This window comes from Neofelis nebulosa, chromosome 10 (assembly GCF_028018385.1).
Source record: "Neofelis nebulosa isolate mNeoNeb1 chromosome 10, mNeoNeb1.pri, whole genome shotgun sequence".
Taxonomy (NCBI): Eukaryota; Metazoa; Chordata; class Mammalia; order Carnivora; family Felidae; genus Neofelis; species Neofelis nebulosa.
This window is the reverse complement of record NC_080791.1, coordinates 66,121,753-66,139,002: the sequence shown is the minus strand read 5'-3', so window position 1 is coordinate 66,139,002 and position 17,250 is coordinate 66,121,753. Positions and strand designations below refer to the sequence as shown.

Genomic DNA, 17,250 nt, shown 5'->3' with positions numbered 1-17,250 from the left:
AGGGTACCTGGCTGGCTCGGTTGGACTCTTGATCTCAGGGTCGTGAGTGTGAGCCCCACATGGGTATAGAGTTACTTAAATAAATAAAACCTAAAGAAAAAATAAAACATTGTCATCTTCACCAGAAGAAAACCTTCATCATCCATTAGCAGTCTTCATTACCTTTCCCACTCCCACAACCACTAATTTGTCTCTGGATTTGACAATTCTAGACATTTCATATAAATGGAACATTTTGACTTGACTTCTTTCACTGTTTCAAGGCTCATCCACATTGTAGCATGTTAACAGTACTTACTTTTTACTGTTAATATCCAACTGGTTGTGACTACATTTTGTTTATCCATCAATTAATGGTTATTTGGGTTTTCACCTTTTGGCTATAATGCTATGAACAATCATGTCCATGTTTTTGTGCAAACGTGTTTCATTTCTTGTGGGTATGTACATCTAGGAGCATTTCTGTGTTCCACTATTTTCAGTCTTCTGAGGAACTGCCAAACTTTTCTACAACAGGTAAGCATTCTCAGCAATTTGAGTGTGCCAGTTTCTCTACATCCTCTTCAAACTTGTAATTGTTCCTTCTCGATGATAGACATGCTAATCGGTGTGAAATATCTCCTTGTGATTTCCCTAGTGGCCAGTGACATTCAGCATCTTTTCCTGATACAGGTCATTTCTTTGAAGAATTTTTTTTTTTTTTTTAAATAAGCTCTGTGCCTAACATGGGGCTTGAACTCCTGAGCCCAAGATCAAGAATCGCATCTTCTACCAACTGAGTCAGCCAGGCAACCCAGGATTCCCATTTTTTCAATTGGGGTTTTTTTGTTGTTGAGTTGTAAAGATCCTCTGGGTTGTCTTTTCACTTTGAAGCAGTTTAAAATTTTGATGAAGTTCATTCAAGTCACCTACTTTAACCTTTTGTTGCTTGTGCTTTGGTGTTAGATCCAAGAAACCGTTGCCTAATTCAAAGTCACAAAGATTAATGCATTTTTTCCTAAGAGTTTCAAAGTTTGAGTGAGGTCTTATATGTAAATCTTTTAACCACATTTATGTACGGTGTGAGGGTACATACCCAGCTGTCTCAGAATCACTTGAAAAGATTATTTTCATATTGAATGGTCTTGGCACCCTTGTCAAAAATCAGTTGACCATAAACTTAGTTTTATTTCTGTATTCTCAACTTTATTCCATCAGTCAGCATAAAATGTCTATTCTTACACCAGTACCACTGTCATGGTTGAGTCCCTTGCATTTCCATACAATTTTACAATTATTTTGTCAATTCCTGTAAAAAAAAAAAAGTAGCTGGGATTTTTTAGGGATTACACAGAATCTGTAGATCTTGGGAGTGTTGCCATCATGATACTTTCAACTCATGAATATGGGAGGTCTTTCCACTTAGGTCTTTTTCCAACAGCGTTTATAGACTTTATGTTCAGCTTTGCTAAATTTTTGATGCTATTATAAATGCAATTTTATTTTCATTGCTATTGTATAGGAATATAAGGGGTTTTTTTGAATATTAATCTTGTGTCTTGCAACTGTGATTAAGCCCTTAGCTCTTTTCTGTATGTGGATTCCTATAAGTTTTCTATAAGATCATGTCATCTGCAAAGTTTCATTTCTTCCATTCCAATCTGAAAGGCTTTTATTTCTTCTTCTTGCCGAATTGCCCTGGCTACACAATCTCAGGTAAAATGTTGAACAGAATTGGCAACAGGTTACTTGCTTGTCTGGTTCTCGATTGTAGTTTTTATCCTTTCATCATTAGGTCCTTTAATTAGCTTTTTAAAAAAGGTTTTTGAGGGGCACCTAGGTGGCTCAGTAGCTTAAGCATCTGACTTCGGCCCAGTCATGATCTCATGGTTCATGAATGCAAGCCCCACATTGGGCTCTGTGCTGACCGCTCAGAGACTGAAGCCTGCTTTGGATTCTGTGTCTCCCTCTCTCTGCTCCTCCCCTGCTTGCACCCTCTCTCTAAAAAAAAAAAAAAATAATAAATAAAGAAAAATAAAATAAAGAAAAAAAAGTTTTGGTAATGCCTTTTCAGGTTGAGGAGTTCCCTTGTATTTCTAGCTTTAGTTCATTAAACGATTTTTTAAATCTTTTATTTTTTAATGTTTATTTATTTTTGAGAGAGCAAGCATAAGTAGGGGAAGGACAGAGAGAGAGGCACAGAATCTGAAGCAGGCTCCAGGCTCTGAACTGTCAACTCAAACTCAGAGCCCAATGCAGGGCTTGAACAACCATGAAACATGAGATTATGACCTGAGCAGAAGTTGGATACTTAACCAATTGAGCCACCCAGGTGCCCCAAAAAACTCTTAAAGAGCACCTGGATAGTGGCTCACTTGATTGTCTGATTCTTGATTTTGACTCAGGTCATGATCTTACAATTAAGAGACTGAGCCCCATGTTGGACTCTGCACTGTGGTGGAGACTACTTAAGATTCTCTCTCCCGGGGCGCCTGGGTGGCGCAGTCGGTTAAGCGTCCGACTTCAGCCAGGTCACGATCTCGCGGTCCGTGAGTTCAAGCCCCGCGTCAGGCTCTGGGCCGATGGCTCGGAGCCTGTTTCCGATTCTGTGTCTCCCTCTCTCTCTGCCCCTCCCCCGTTCATGCTCTGTCTCTCTCTGTCCCAAAAATAAAAAAAAAAATGTTGAAAAAAAAAAAAAGATTCTCTCTCCCTCTCCCTCTGCCCTGCTTGTGTGCGCACATGCTCTCTCCCTCTCCCTCTGCCCTGCTTGCGTGCGCACATGCACTCCCTCTCAAAAAGAAAAAAAAAATCTTTTAAGACTCAGATAGGAAGCATTTAAATATAGGATTCAAATATTGAGTGTAACTGACAAATTTCAATCTATACACAAAAGCAAAATCTAGACGTATATATGATCACCTATGCTTTAAAAAAACCGAGACAGGGAGGATTACTTCACAAAGAAGTTACTTAAAAGATACTTTCCCCTTACATACTGATAAAATCCCGGATTTCTAGCTGGGTATCTAGTTTCCCTTTGTAAGAACCACATGCACCAAAGTGCAATTCCAAGAGTGGCCAACCTCATCAAGGGTAAAATCTAGATTTAGGCATGCTAATAAAGATTCACAGATAATCTTCACCAGAACTTAAAAGTATACAGAACAAAACTGACATTTTTATAATGGATAGGTTTTAATGTAATTTTACGTCATTCATTTTACAAACATTTATGGAATGCCTACTATGCTTAAGGCATTGTGTTAGATCTTCCCAAAGATGTGGTTTAGTCCTATTAATACAGTTCTTAATGACCTTTTCTTCATGCTTGCTTCAGGGCCTACATCTGGGGCTGAATAAAGGCATATAGTCATAGGGTTGTGGTTTGGCCACCCCTGCTCTACACTCTGGTCTTTTCCAGAGGTGAGCACAGCAATCACTATCTTGATAAAGTGTGTAGCTTAGTAATCACCATTTATACCTGGAGAGAAACAGATTAACTTTTTTAAACAATGATAAATGAATACATTTTAAAAAAATAGATGGTTTAAGTTTACCCAAAAGTGAAGTTTCTATGCTTTCGTTGAAAGCCGTTAAACAAAACAAAAATTGAAACCTAAACCAAATCATAATTAACTTCTAGAAATTAAAAAGTTTAAGTTATAGGTTAGCGAACCTGTGGAAAAGGCTGTATGTTGAATAAATAGTATCTACATGCAACCAATTACAAGTCTGTAAATACTCTTGAAGTTATCCAAAGTTCTACAACCTTGTCCAGAAGCACTGACAAATACCAAGGTGCATAATCTGTAAAAAAAAAAAAAACAAACCACCTATAATTTGATGTTAAATTTAAGGAAATACTGTGAATAACTGAGATATATATATTTGATACATTAGAAACTAACACTGGAGTACTAGTTAATATTCACGTAATTTAATTTTAAGGTCTTTACTTTCAATTAAAATCTGTAAATGGAGATTAGATTGTATGACAGAGGAGACAATAAAAATTCTCAAAGACATAACAATACGTTTTCTTGGAATAAAAGCTCAGCAAATGAGAATTTTCATACTGTGCATGGGAATAACTAAAACCTTTATTAGATATGGTTTTCCAATAACAATGTGAAAATTGGAATTATCAATTCAAAGAGCATTGAAGTCTGAAATTTAAAAAAGTAGACTAGATATTAAGGGATAAAAGGTAAAGGAAGACGAAAATGTTTAATACTATTCAATATATCCCCTCTGTACACAATGTTGCATATATACAACTACTCCATTTTAATTTTATTGATTTTTATATAATAGTGAAATCCCCTTAAGCAACCTAGGGTATACAGATGGTGTCCAACTTGGGGGAAAATAGTAGAAACACACTTGATTAACAGTTTTCACCCACACATTTTAGACAGACAATTTTTTTTCTTTTTTTGCCAAGATTTTCATAGTAAATTCATAAATATAGGAAATACTTTCACTCCTTCAGTGTTAAAATAGAAAACCACACAGTGCCAACAGTAGTGGCTTAATTATTGGCATACAAGAAAAGCACAACACCAATGGGTTTTCTTCATTACGCATTTTAAATATCAATATGTGCATTTGTTTCATTTTTACAATTATAAATCTCCTAGTCTGTTATAGACAACAGCATTTAATAGTTTTGAATCCATTGAGATGTTGCTTTCAATTTGAAATATTGTGTGTATACATGTATATAAAAAAATAACCCAATGTATGACTCATCTGACAGATGTTCAAGATCAATAAAGGCTTATTTTTGAACATGCAGTTAGGAGAGAGGGAAGCAAGCCAACCTCTCCATTGTCTTTGTTGCTGGCTTGTTTTTGCAGTGGTATCAATAGTGGTTTTTGGAGGGAACCGTGTGCCTTCAGCCTATCTATCTAAGATCAGATACCACAATCAACAAGAGGGGTAGGAGAGATAAGGAGAGGGGGATATGGGCAGGTATTAAATGTTAAATTTTAGAAGTGTGCATTTTGCACTGTTTCCAGATACAGGATAAAAACAGGCCAATAAGGAAAAAGTTTTATAATTAGGAAAAAACTGCCATCAAATCAAGACATAATAGCCGAATTAAGTTCTTTTAATAGATTGCATATATAGATGTTTAACCATACTCTTTTATCAACTCTTTAAGAGTAGAACTTTATATCCAATTTACATGCTTCAAATATCACCTTTCTTATTTGATACAGTAAGGTCTTGTATCCAAGTATCCACTTGTACACTGAGAGCTTTAAGAAAAAACAGGACACAGAGGGAGTTGCCATTTTTTAGCAGCAATGAAATATCACTAACCCCTTTTAACATACCGAATTCAAGTCACTATCAGAGGTGAGTGCACCACAAAGTCACCAGGTACAAAATTGCTAGTTCATTTTTAAATTAATAACTTGAAATTACCCCTGCCCCCCACCCCATTACATCCCTTCTTTTTATAAACAGCAAACATTTTGCTATTTTATACATAGGCTAGCAGGCTTGTTTCAATATGAAAGTGCTAATTCATTTACAGATTTGTTTTAATCAGTTATGTAGTGCTACAATAAATGTTCAATAATCTACATAGGAACAATCTTTGATGAATGAAAATGATGAAGATTGAATAAGGCTATCGATTACCTTATCTTATTTACATATAAAGAATAGATACCCAATGGTGAGGAAGAGACAGAAATCGGACAAATACTCATAGGTATAAAAATTACATCTACCTTTGAGCTTATACTGTAAATGAGACATTTTAAATAGTCCTGTAGCCCATGCCTATTTTTTCCTCAGAAAAAGAAAAGCTGCCTTCATGACATCCCCTCGTTTCAGATTTCCACAGTGTCACTTGAACTTTCAGTCAGAATCTTACTTTCTTCAAAAAATAAAGAAAATACAGCCCCCAAATTACCTCCCTCCCCCTCCCCCCTGCTGAAATCCCTCTGGTTTCTTTTTCAGTGCCAAGTTGCATGATCAGGTCCCACCTCCTGGGTTTTTTTGTCCATCTATTGATCAATTAGTTTAGAGTAGATAACATGAACCAGTTCTGGAACCGCTACTAGGAGGAACACAAGCTCTTCACTACAATCACACAGCAGGAAACAAAGTGATAATTCAATTCATCCCTGGTGCCGGGCCTCCAAAATTGAAAGAACTTGGCACAACTGGAGCACTGAATTTGTATCCTCCATGCTTCTCAATCATTTTGGATTCTAAAAAAACAAGTATGTGGAAGTTTAATAGAGTATTTGATCTTCTTACTACTTTGAAGAAGAGAAGAAATTGACAGACATTAACAAAAGCTTATTAACCCACTAGTATTAGCTAGGAAGTTCCAAAGTTGTCCTCTTCCCCCTTCTCTCACATAGAAATAAAAGAGGGGCACATTATATGGAGAAGATAAACTCTACTGTTGTATGCTATAGACATTAGCCAACTTTCACTTTCTGATGTTAAAAAAAATTTTTTAATAAACCTTTTTGAGTCAAATACTAAATCAGGATTTAGTCTTCAAAGGGAGTAACAGCCAATGAATCTAGTGTTGGCAAATCCAAATATAAAATACCTTAATAAGAAGCTATGCTTTCTCTATAAGGAGGATACTTCTTTTTATATTAAACTAGTTTGACTAATGGTATTAAAACCTACAGAAAATTGTTAGGCTATATATTATCTAAAATGTCCTTTTCTAAAATGCATACTGAAATGTTTAAAGATGCTAAGATGTGATGATGTCTGGGATTTCCTTTAATATATTTCTAAGAAAATGCATAGTTGTCATAACCTAAAAACTTGTTTACACTTTTAATAGAACTTTCTACTATCAAGCCATCACCGTAAGCTTAAGCAACTTTATCAAAGCTATTGTATACTGAAAGTAGTCTCCGATTACACTTAAAATCAGTGCACTATGGGTAAAAACAATTCATTTCTTTATTCCTTCACATTTCCTTCCTTCAGAATTCCTATCACCTGCAACAATTGTAGCTTTTATATAATTTTAAATCATTTAATATAAAGATTTTAAAGCTCAATCAAGTCATTAATTGCATTAAAGAGGGGTTGTGGTCAATTGACATACCATGGGCTGCTCTTCTTTGATCAGCCAGAGTTGCTATATCCTGTAACTGTTTTCTTTGCTCTTCATTAAGACCATGAGTCAAAGCCTGATACCACACAGGATTACGATTTTGTATAGCTATTAAAAAGAAAACAAGGGGAAAAAGGGATATTATGAGAGACCTGGTAGTTCCTTTCTATTCTGTTCCTTCTACTTCACCTCCAATACCGACATTCTGATCTACTTTATATTTTCCCAATAATAAGTGAAGTTACTTTATTTGTGATAGGAAGGAAAAATTCTGGTTTGGCTTATGCCTCAAAAAAATCTAATCATTCTCATAATTTATATCTCTAAGCAAATAAAGAATCAGAACTGAAACCAGGTCTTATATAATTAAGTAATAGAGTAGGGAAACTTTACAAGTACCTCAACCATTTAAAAGATTCAGAGTTAGGGGTGCCTGGGGGCTCAGTCGGCTGAGTGTCTGACTTCAGCTCAGGTCATGATCTGACAGTTTGTGGGTTTGAGCACTACATTGGGCTCTGTGCTATCAGCTCAGAGCTTGGAGCCTGCTTCAGATTCTGTGTCTGCTTCTCTCTCTGCTCTTCCCCTACTCATGCTCTGTCTCTCTCAAAAATAAATGAACATTAAAAAATAATAATAATAAAATAAAAGATTCAGAGTTAAAAGCAACTTGAAAATGATCAACTTGAAAAGCTATTGTGTTTCTGTAACCTTGTATCAAAAATGCTTTGTCATGGGATTGGAAGAGTAATGACTTGGTTATCAGAAAATTTATTCTACATCAAAGTTCTCATATAGAACTGACAGTCAACATAGTCGTTAACTGTGGAGAAAAGGGTGTTTCAAATATAGTGCCAATTTGAATTTCTTAAGCTGGATGGAACACTGATGTTATATTTTGTTGAAGTCCAAGTAAAAGATGGTAAAGCCACATACAATGTGCTACAGGAAAAAAGAAAAGGGATTCTAAGACCACTAATGTTAAAAATGGTCAAATTCTCCAAAGTTCATTATGGTTTTGGCCAGGAAAAAAAAGATACACAAATACACAAACACACAACAAACAGATGTAAGAGTGGATACCTCTGGAAAATGCTGAAAGGCTAGGAATCAGAAGTGGGAAAGAGGAACTGTCATTGTATAAACTTTGAACTACACCATTTTCTTATAATGTGCATGTTTCAGCGTGACAATCTAAATAAAAGTAAAATAATAAAATGAGGCAATACTCTGAAACTCTATGGTAACAGTAGAAGTGACTTTGTATACTTTAGCTACCAATCCCTAAATCATATTCTAGTTTGGGTTTGATATACCTAAATCCCTTCTTTAAGTGACAGACACAAACAAGAACAGATGGATTCAGGAAAATGGATCATATAGACCTAGCTGAGTTACATATAACAAGTTGACTTACTTTGAAATATAGCTTTAAATATCTGATACTCATCAACAGGGTTATCTTCATCATCAATGATTGTGGAATAGCCTTCCAGAGCAGTCTCCTCAGCATCATCCTCTTCCCAGTCTTCATCATCTCCATCTTCCCCTGCTTGCTTAGCCAAAATCTCCAAATATTCTTGCCCATCTTCATCAATATCATCTTCATCACTCCCCAGTTCCTCTACCACAGAGTCATAAATAGGTGCGTTTGTTAACAGTATTCTGTTACTCAACAAAGTGACAGTGACCACAGTCAATAAATTACAAATCACAATTGAATAAATTCAAGTTTCGGGAAGTAGCGTTTAAATACTCAGCAACAGGGGCACTTGGTTAGGTGTCCAACTCTTGATTTTGGCTCATGATCTCATGGTTTGTGAGACCAAGCCCTGTGTCAGGCTCTGTGCTGACAGTGCAGAACCTGCTTGAGATTCTCTCTCTCTGCCCTTTCCCTGCTCACATGCACGCTCTCTCAAAATAATGAAACAAATTATATATATATGTATATATATAAAATCAGCAATAGAATAAAAAATTTCTTTTAAATTTTATTTATTTATTTTTAATGTTTATTTATTTTTGAGACAGAGCATGAATGGGAGAGGGACAGAGAGAGAGGGAGACACAGAATCCAAAGCAGGCTCCAGGCTCTGAGCTGTCAGCACAGAGCCCGACGTGGGGCTCAAACTCATGGACCGTGAGATCATGACCTGAGCCGAAGTCGGACGCTTAACCGACTGAGCCACCCAGGCGCCCCTAGAATAAAAAATTTCTCATAGAAATCCCAAGAAACCCAACCACAATTCTTAATACTAGAGGTCTGAAAAAGGATTACATAATATGAGATTCAGCACTTATTGTTCTCTGGAACTTATGGTATATACCAAACCAAATACCAATAAAAAAATTACAGTTTATGTTATATCCACAGAGTAGCTTTTGGGAGTTTGTTTTTGTTTTTTTTTTTTAAACCATTACCCAACTTTCTATCAATTTATACTCTTATAGTCTAGTGTTCTAAGGATGAAATGTATTAGCCAACATCTAATTGACTTAATTTTATAGCGTAGGTATACTTAGGTGTTAGCGCTAACAGACGATAGATGTTTGCCACACTAAAAACCATAAATGCCTAGAACTGCTTTACATGTTGGAGATCTATCCAAAGTTCCTGCCTTCATACACCTTACTCTATTTGGAAGATAAGGCAGTCTTTCTATGAATGAATGAACATGAAAGCATTAGGCTATGATCCATATTTCTTTAGGAGACGGGCTAAAAAACAAGTCCAATGATATTTCGAAGTTGGTAAGTCTGGCTTCCTCCACCACAAATTCCTTACCGGTTTCATCATCATCTTCAGCTTCATCATCATCATCACTGTCATTTTCGTGTTCTGCATGGCAAGCATATGCTCTTTTTAATCCATTAAATAAAAGGATAAAAGCTGGCAAAATCTGTCCAGAAACCTGATTTAAAACTTGTGGTATTTGTTCCATATCAATAAGAGCACACAGGCCCAGAACACACATCTTTCTGTCGTGAAGCCTAAAAAATAAATAAAATATTTTCTTTTTTTTTAATAAGCAGAGTTTCTCACCAAGTTAAATAAACAAAGATCCAATGTATGTCACTTACCCCAAGAAACAATCAACATCATTAAGCCACTGTGTAATAAAATGATTTGTAACTGGTTCAACATTATTAGGGAAACGAAGATTTTCTAAGGTGTTCAGAAGGAGATGTGGATTATAATACAAAGCTGCAATGGCAACTTGCAGGCACATTGTCCGAAGTTCACTTGTCTTCACCTCTCTTGTCAGTCTCTCTAAAGCTGCTTCCACAAATAAGGGAATGCACTATAAAGAGCAAAATATTCCAAAACTGTTAATAGTAATCTAACCATCCTACCCATATTAACTTGTTGCCCCAACCAACTTCTTTTTATCCCCATTGGATGACCCAATAGTTTGTATTGTTGAGGGATTCACTGAGAAATCTAACTTTAGAGAAGACAAATCTTCACTGAGCCTCACCACAATAGCCAGGTGGATTCACAATATTCTTACTAATAACCTTATTATAGTAATCACTCCACAATATATATGTATCAATTCATCATATTACACACCTTAAACTTATATGACATTATATTTGAATTATATCAATAGAGCTGGAAAAAAAACTCCTACTGAAACTGACCATGGAAATTTAACAACTAAATCTTTCTTACTGCGAAGTAATAATGTGGCAAACAATACTCCCACAGCATACTATAAAAAAAAAATCTCACTCTGCATGATAACAAGTAGCCATAAAACTTGTCATATTTTCAGACATACTAAACATATGATCATTATATATTAACTTTAAGCCAACAATTAAAAAAATGTTATCTATAGTGTCATAATAAATAACATACAAAATATACAAAAAATACCCCAAAAGAAAAAAACTGGAGGGAAAGACTCTCTCTCTGAAGCCTCAAATAGGAAACATTAATCATTGCCTCACTGACCTGGTCAATGCCACGCCCTTTGCACTGTAGAATGATGACCTCTAACAATTTTGCTGCATGACACTCTGCATCTTCTCCTGCAACTCCTGTAAGAACCTGATCAATACAGAATATAAAACTGCAATGAATCATCATGAAACCTTTAAATCAAGGAATTTCTCTGTCCCCTGTCTAGTCTCTGGAGTTTTTCTTAAGATATTCTAATTCATATATATGATTGCAATATTTATTACACAGACTATAATCTAAAACAACAGTGAGGATTTGGGAATTACTGGTTGGTCTTATTTCAGCACTCTTACCTCCTGGTCTAATCAAATCACTTCCCCTATAGTGTCATTCTGGATTATTGCATGTTGAAAACTACTATCTTCTCATACAACCCTGGTAGCTAAAGCACCATACCTTTCTTAAGGATATCTGGCTCTTATGTAAAGTGAAAATAAAAACAGAAAGAAAGAGATAATAAATTTTAAGAAGCTAACATTGCTAGGAAAGCCTCTCACAAAATAAAAAATAGTGTCATTGAAGTGAGAGAGAAGAAAAGGCAGCCTGTTGATGGCAAATGCTGTGCCCAGACAAGAAATTTTTGGACTTGTGCTAGTTAGCGTTAGAGGACTCGAAGTGTTAAGGGTAACTTCTGGAAAAGGCAAATAAATGGTATGGATATCAATATTCCCAGAGTAGTAACATACACTGTGTAACTGGCAATAAATAATAATATACCAGATAATGATTTTGTGATGAAATGTTCAAAAAGAAAAGGATCAACGAGACAAGCCCATCTAAAAAATGCCATAGAACAAAATCATTTTTTTAAATGCTTGGTATTAAACACCCTGCTGCCTCTCAACACTGATAGAACTGCAAATGCTACTCAATTATATTGACTGATACTGAAGGACCCCAATTCAAAGATTTTATTCCCTACCTTCTGTTTAAGAAAAACATTATATAAAGCTAACTAACTAACTGGGGTGCCTGGGTGGCTCAGTCCATTAAATGTCCAACTTCTGATTTTGGCTCAGGCCGTGATCTCACTGTTTGTGGGTTCAAGCCCTGAATCGGGTTCTATGCTTGGGATTCTCTCTCTCTCTGCTCCTCCCCAACTCATGCTCTCTCTCTCTCAAAAATTAATAAACATAAAAAAAAAGTTACATTCACCATACACTTACTTGTGATTTTCCAAGAAATGGCACAGTACTATTTGACTTTCATTTTAAATAAATCCTTGACTTTTGCTTTGGATTCTGTGTCTCCCTCTCTCTCTGCCCTTCCCCTGCCCACACTGTCTCTCTCTCTCTCTCTCTCTCTCTCTCTCACTCAAAAATAAACAAACATTATAAAAAAAAAATCCTTGGCTTTTACAATCTTGCTATTTACTAAATAACTTCCGTATAGTCTCCATAAACCTGTAACCTCCAAGAATTTTCTTTATAATAAACACTTCTAACTATTCCTGATCGTTTCAAGTATCTCTCAAATCAGTTGATTCTTTCCTTCTTTTGAATCAAAGCCTAGCAAAGAACTAGGCTAAGGTAAGTAAGTTCCAGGCACTCTAAAATTCAAAAAAATTTGTAACTCCAATTAAATGTCAGGGCAGACAGAAGACAAACACTTGGGGCGCCTGGGTGGCGCAGTCGGTTAAGCGTCCGACTTCAGCCAGGTCACGATCTCGCGGTCCGTGAGTTCGAGCCCCGCGTCAGGCTCTGGGCTGATGGCTCGGAGCCTGGAGCCTGTTTCCGATTCTGTGTCTCCCTCTCTCTCTGCCCCTCCCCCGTTCATGCTCTGTCTCTCTCTGTCCCAAAAATAAATTAAAAAAAAAAAAAAAAACGTTGAAAAGAAAAAAAAAAAAAAAAAAAAAAAAAAGAAGACAAACACTTGTCAAAGCCATTACTGTGGCATCTAGAACCCAGTCTTTTTTAATTTATAGCTTTTAAAGCCCTTATTCTGTCAGACTCATATATTTGCCATAATGTATCATGTACCTTCATTCTTCACAATTTCATACTTTTTGTAGTACCAGCCTGATGAAATATATCCTTACATTTACTAAAAATGACCTACCTTTTTACACATACTATATATCATTTCAAGATACTTGGTATCCGACAGAAGTGTGTCTGTATCAACTGTTACGTAATTATGAAGCAGAGGCATCATATCTGTATTAATAAAAAGCATAAAAACATTAAAAATGAATTAAACCAAAAAATTAATAAAATTTAAATATCTTTACTAATATAAATGCTTTGTTTCTGAAAAAATCTCCTTAGAAAAAGAAATCAAATATGAGACTGTCTGGTCCCTTATAGTTGGTCTGTATTATACAAAGATGATTATTATACAAAAAAGACTAATAGGGGGCAGGAAGGTGAGAATATGTGTTAAAGAAAACAAACCTAAAAGGATAACTAAATCAAATATAAAATGGGTATCAATGTTATTGTCCTTGAGCATTAACTGCTATTGATAACATCTAAACAATGGAGCACTTATAATATTCAAAAGCATATGTTTAAGTTATATACTAAAAATGAATCAAATTGGGGGAAATCCTCAGTATTTCTACTGAGTTACTGACTTGACTTACCTGTAAAGTAATCAAACCCATCTTGCTGAAAAACCTCAAACACCAAAGGTAGTAGCTGCCACATTTGTGGAGATACTTGTTGACAAGTCAAACTATGTGCTAAAGAGAAGATCTCCTCATAGAATTCTAAAAGAGAGTATGGAGTCATTAGGACAACGCTTGCTGATGTAAAAAAGCAAATTTTAAACACAGAGGTATATACCTAAGACATGTTGTTGTAAAACAGTTCCAATGACCTGTAAGCAGATGCCCTCAAGCTGCTGGGTTATCTGAAAGAGGAGAAAACAAATTGTATGTAACTGTCCCACACCACTGAATAAATTATTAAATAACAGAAATGTAATTCACTGCTTACTGAAATATATAGTATTTTAAGAAATCATTTTAAATCTTTGCTTTGAAGTGACTCATAAAATTGTGGGTCAATAAGGAATTTATTTTTTTTTTTTTTTAATTTTTTTTTTTTTCCAACGTTTTTAATTTATTTTTGGGACAGAGAGAGACAGAGCATGAACGGGGGAGGAGCAGAGAGAGAGGGAGACACAGAATCGGAAACAGGCTCCAGGCTCCGAGCCATCAGCCCAGAGCCCGACGCGGGGCTCGAACTCACGGACCGCGAGATCGTGACCTGGCTGAAGTCGGACGCTTAACCGACTGCGCCACCCAGGCGCCCCAAGGAATTTAAATTTAATGAAATACCATTATGATGAAACAAACAAAAGCAATAATGTGTAGTTTACCTAAAAAGGAAAACATAATATCCTAGGAAAATGTAAATAATTATGAAAATAAAGGAGCCACATCATTTTGCAAATAGATTACAGACCTTTTTGTGTTTATATATAGATTATCGCAGTCCAGACATCACTGTCAGTGGCTTACAGCAAAATTATTTGAAAGAAGGCATTATTTCTACCACTCCAATGCTTAAGTCACCTCTATTTATGTAATTACAGTAGATATAGTGAACCATGCCCCAAGCCATTTAAGAAAGACTGAAAATACAAATTGCTCTTTAATTGTCATTATGGTCCTCAATCAGATCCCAAATCCCTGGAAGGCATTAGAATGTTTAAAAAGTGGGGAGACGAGACAATAAAATTTACTAATTGGGTATAGAACCAGGACATCCATTTCAAATACATATACTTAGAACATTTTCAACTCTTCAAATATATAGTGAAAACTGATTTGTTAACCATAAGGCAGCTACAGAATTCCTCATGGCTTCTACCTATTTCCAATTATAATATAGAATATAAATAGCTTACAAAAAATTTCATATTGCAAAAGGCAATTCACAGATAACCTGAAAACATGATTTATGCATATAAATATCTGCACTGGAATTCTAAACACTAAATTCAGGACACTGGTTATTTCTAAGGGAAAGAAGTAGGGAAATAAGATTGGGAAGTGGTACCCCAAGGGCCTCAATTACATCTATCTGAAACTGCTTTTCTTATTAGAAATAAGGTTTAAAGGATATCCTACGAAATTTTAAAATCTAATATACTTAGGTGGTGGTTAAAGGGTATTATTGGTTTTGTTTCTCTTTCTTTATCCTTTATGTTTTAAATTATTTCATTTTTATTTTTTTTTTAATGGTTATTTAATTTGAGGGGCATGCCTGGGTGGCTCAGATAGTTAAATATTCGACTCTTGATTTCAGTTCAGGTCATGATCTCACAGTTCATGGGTTTGATGCCCACACTGGGCTCTGCACTGACAGTGCGGAGCCTTTTTGGGATCTTCTCTCTACCTCCCCCACTTGCTCTCTCAAAAATAAATAAATAAACTTTAAAAATATATGAAGTTTATTTGAGAGAGTACGCATGTCAGCTGGGCAGGGACAAAGAGTCAAGAGTCAGGAGCTGGGACGCTTAACTGACTGAGCCACTCAGGTGCCCCAAATTATTTCATTAGAAAAAAATTCATGATTACAATTCTCTTTCTAAAAGACAACTATAAAAGAAGAAAACTAGAAAGATGATGGTAATGGTAGCACAACAATGTGTGCTTAAAACCACTGAACTATATACTTAAAAATGGCTAAGATGGTAAATTTTATGTTATGTGTAGTATATCATAATTAAGAAACAAAAGCAGTAGTACAGTTGAAGAATGGCTCTAAATTCCCTAAAACCTGAATCAAAACCTTGTAACACTGGATCATTTTCTTACCTCTTTATGATCTTCAACTACACTAAGAAGTGTGTCAATGGTATTCAGGATTCCCATTGCAGTAACTGCTTTGTCATCACTTCCTTCTTCATCTGGCCCAGTCTGAATTACCTGATTAAATGTCATTGCCTAGGTTCAAAAGAAAATAACTTAGGCTTACCATTAAAGCAGTATAAACACATTTTGGTCTAAAACTTCATTTTTAAAATGTTCTCACTGGGACAGAAAAACCAATCAATATCACCAAACTGGTTAATAATAATTAAGAGCCTGGCTCTACAATCAAACAATATGGCTCTGCGATTTAGTAGGTGACCTTAAAGTTACTTGACCCATTAGTCCTAACATCTCATTTGAGAAATTTATGATAGAGAACTGTGAGGATTAAAAGAGGCAAGGCATAGAAAGTGCTTAATATTATGAGTATTTTTATTAATTTTACTGGCTAACATTCAACAATGCCCAGATATAGGTATATTAATCAAGGTTTTTTGTTATAAAATTCAATCATTTTCAAAGAAACTTCCGAGAAGTAAAGGGTGGAGTCATAGCTAATAATGCACAGGGTGCCTAGGGGACACAGTCTGTTGAATGTCTGACTTTTCTTTTTATTAATGTTTATTTACTTTTGAAATAGAGAGAGAGAGAGAGCACGCGCGCACCATGCACATGTGCATGGGAGGGGCAGAGAGAGAGGGAGACAGAATCCCAAGCAGGCTCCATGTTGTCAGCACAGAGCCTGACCCAGGGCTTGAACCCACGAACCATGAGATTATGACCTGAGCTGAAATCAAGAGTTGGACACCTAATCAACTGAGCCACCCAGGCACCCCGAGTGTCTGACTCTTTATTTCTTTTCGGCTGAGGTCATGAGTCCAGGATAGTGGGATTGAGTCCATGCTCAACGTGTAGCCTGCTTGGCATTGTCTCTCTCCCTCTGCCCCTCTCCCCCACTCACACTCTCAATCTCCAAAATATTTTTAAAAGGGGGGAGGGGTGTGCCTGGGTAGTTCAGTTAGTTGAGTGTCCAACTCTTGGTTTTGGCTCAGGTCATGATCTCACAGCTCTGTGGGTTCAAGCTCCATGGTATTCAAGTACTGCACTGCCAGTGCAGAGCCTGCTGGAGATTCTCTCTCTCCCTCTCTCTAACTCATGCTATCTCTCTCTCAAAATACATACACTTGAAAAAAAAAAAAAAAAAAGAAAGGGGGCGCCTGGGTGGCTCAGTCGGTTAAGAGTCCGACTTCAGCTCAGGTCACGATCTCACGGTCCGTGAGTTCGAGCCCCACGTCGGGCTCTGGGCTGATGGCTCAGAGCCTGGAGCCTGCTTCCGATTCTGTGTCTCCCTCTCTCTCTGCCCCACCCCCGTTCAAGCTCTCTCTCTGTCTCAAAAATAAATAAACGTTAAAAAAAAAAAAAAAAAAAGAA

The 17,250-nt window shown here is 36.2% G+C and overlaps 1 protein-coding gene across 1 annotated transcript in view; it reads right to left on the bottom strand.

Annotated features, from left to right (window-relative positions):
- Positions 1-4,057: 4,057 nt before the first annotated feature.
- The window catches only part of IPO7 (importin 7), a 47,470-nt gene continuing 34,277 nt past the window's right edge, over positions 4,058-17,250 (bottom strand). The window contains exons 16-25 of the mRNA XM_058688192.1: positions 15,823-15,951; positions 13,841-13,907; positions 13,639-13,764; positions 13,113-13,210; positions 11,046-11,141; positions 10,166-10,386; positions 9,870-10,075; positions 8,502-8,708; positions 7,079-7,195; positions 4,058-6,209 (exon numbers count right to left, since the gene is read on the bottom strand). Coding sequence (XP_058544175.1) covers positions 6,112-6,209; positions 7,079-7,195; positions 8,502-8,708; positions 9,870-10,075; positions 10,166-10,386; positions 11,046-11,141; positions 13,113-13,210; positions 13,639-13,764; positions 13,841-13,907; positions 15,823-15,951 — 1,365 coding nt within the window. The 3' untranslated portion in view covers positions 4,058-6,111. The remainder of the gene's footprint in view (positions 6,210-7,078; positions 7,196-8,501; positions 8,709-9,869; positions 10,076-10,165; positions 10,387-11,045; positions 11,142-13,112; positions 13,211-13,638; positions 13,765-13,840; positions 13,908-15,822; positions 15,952-17,250) is intronic.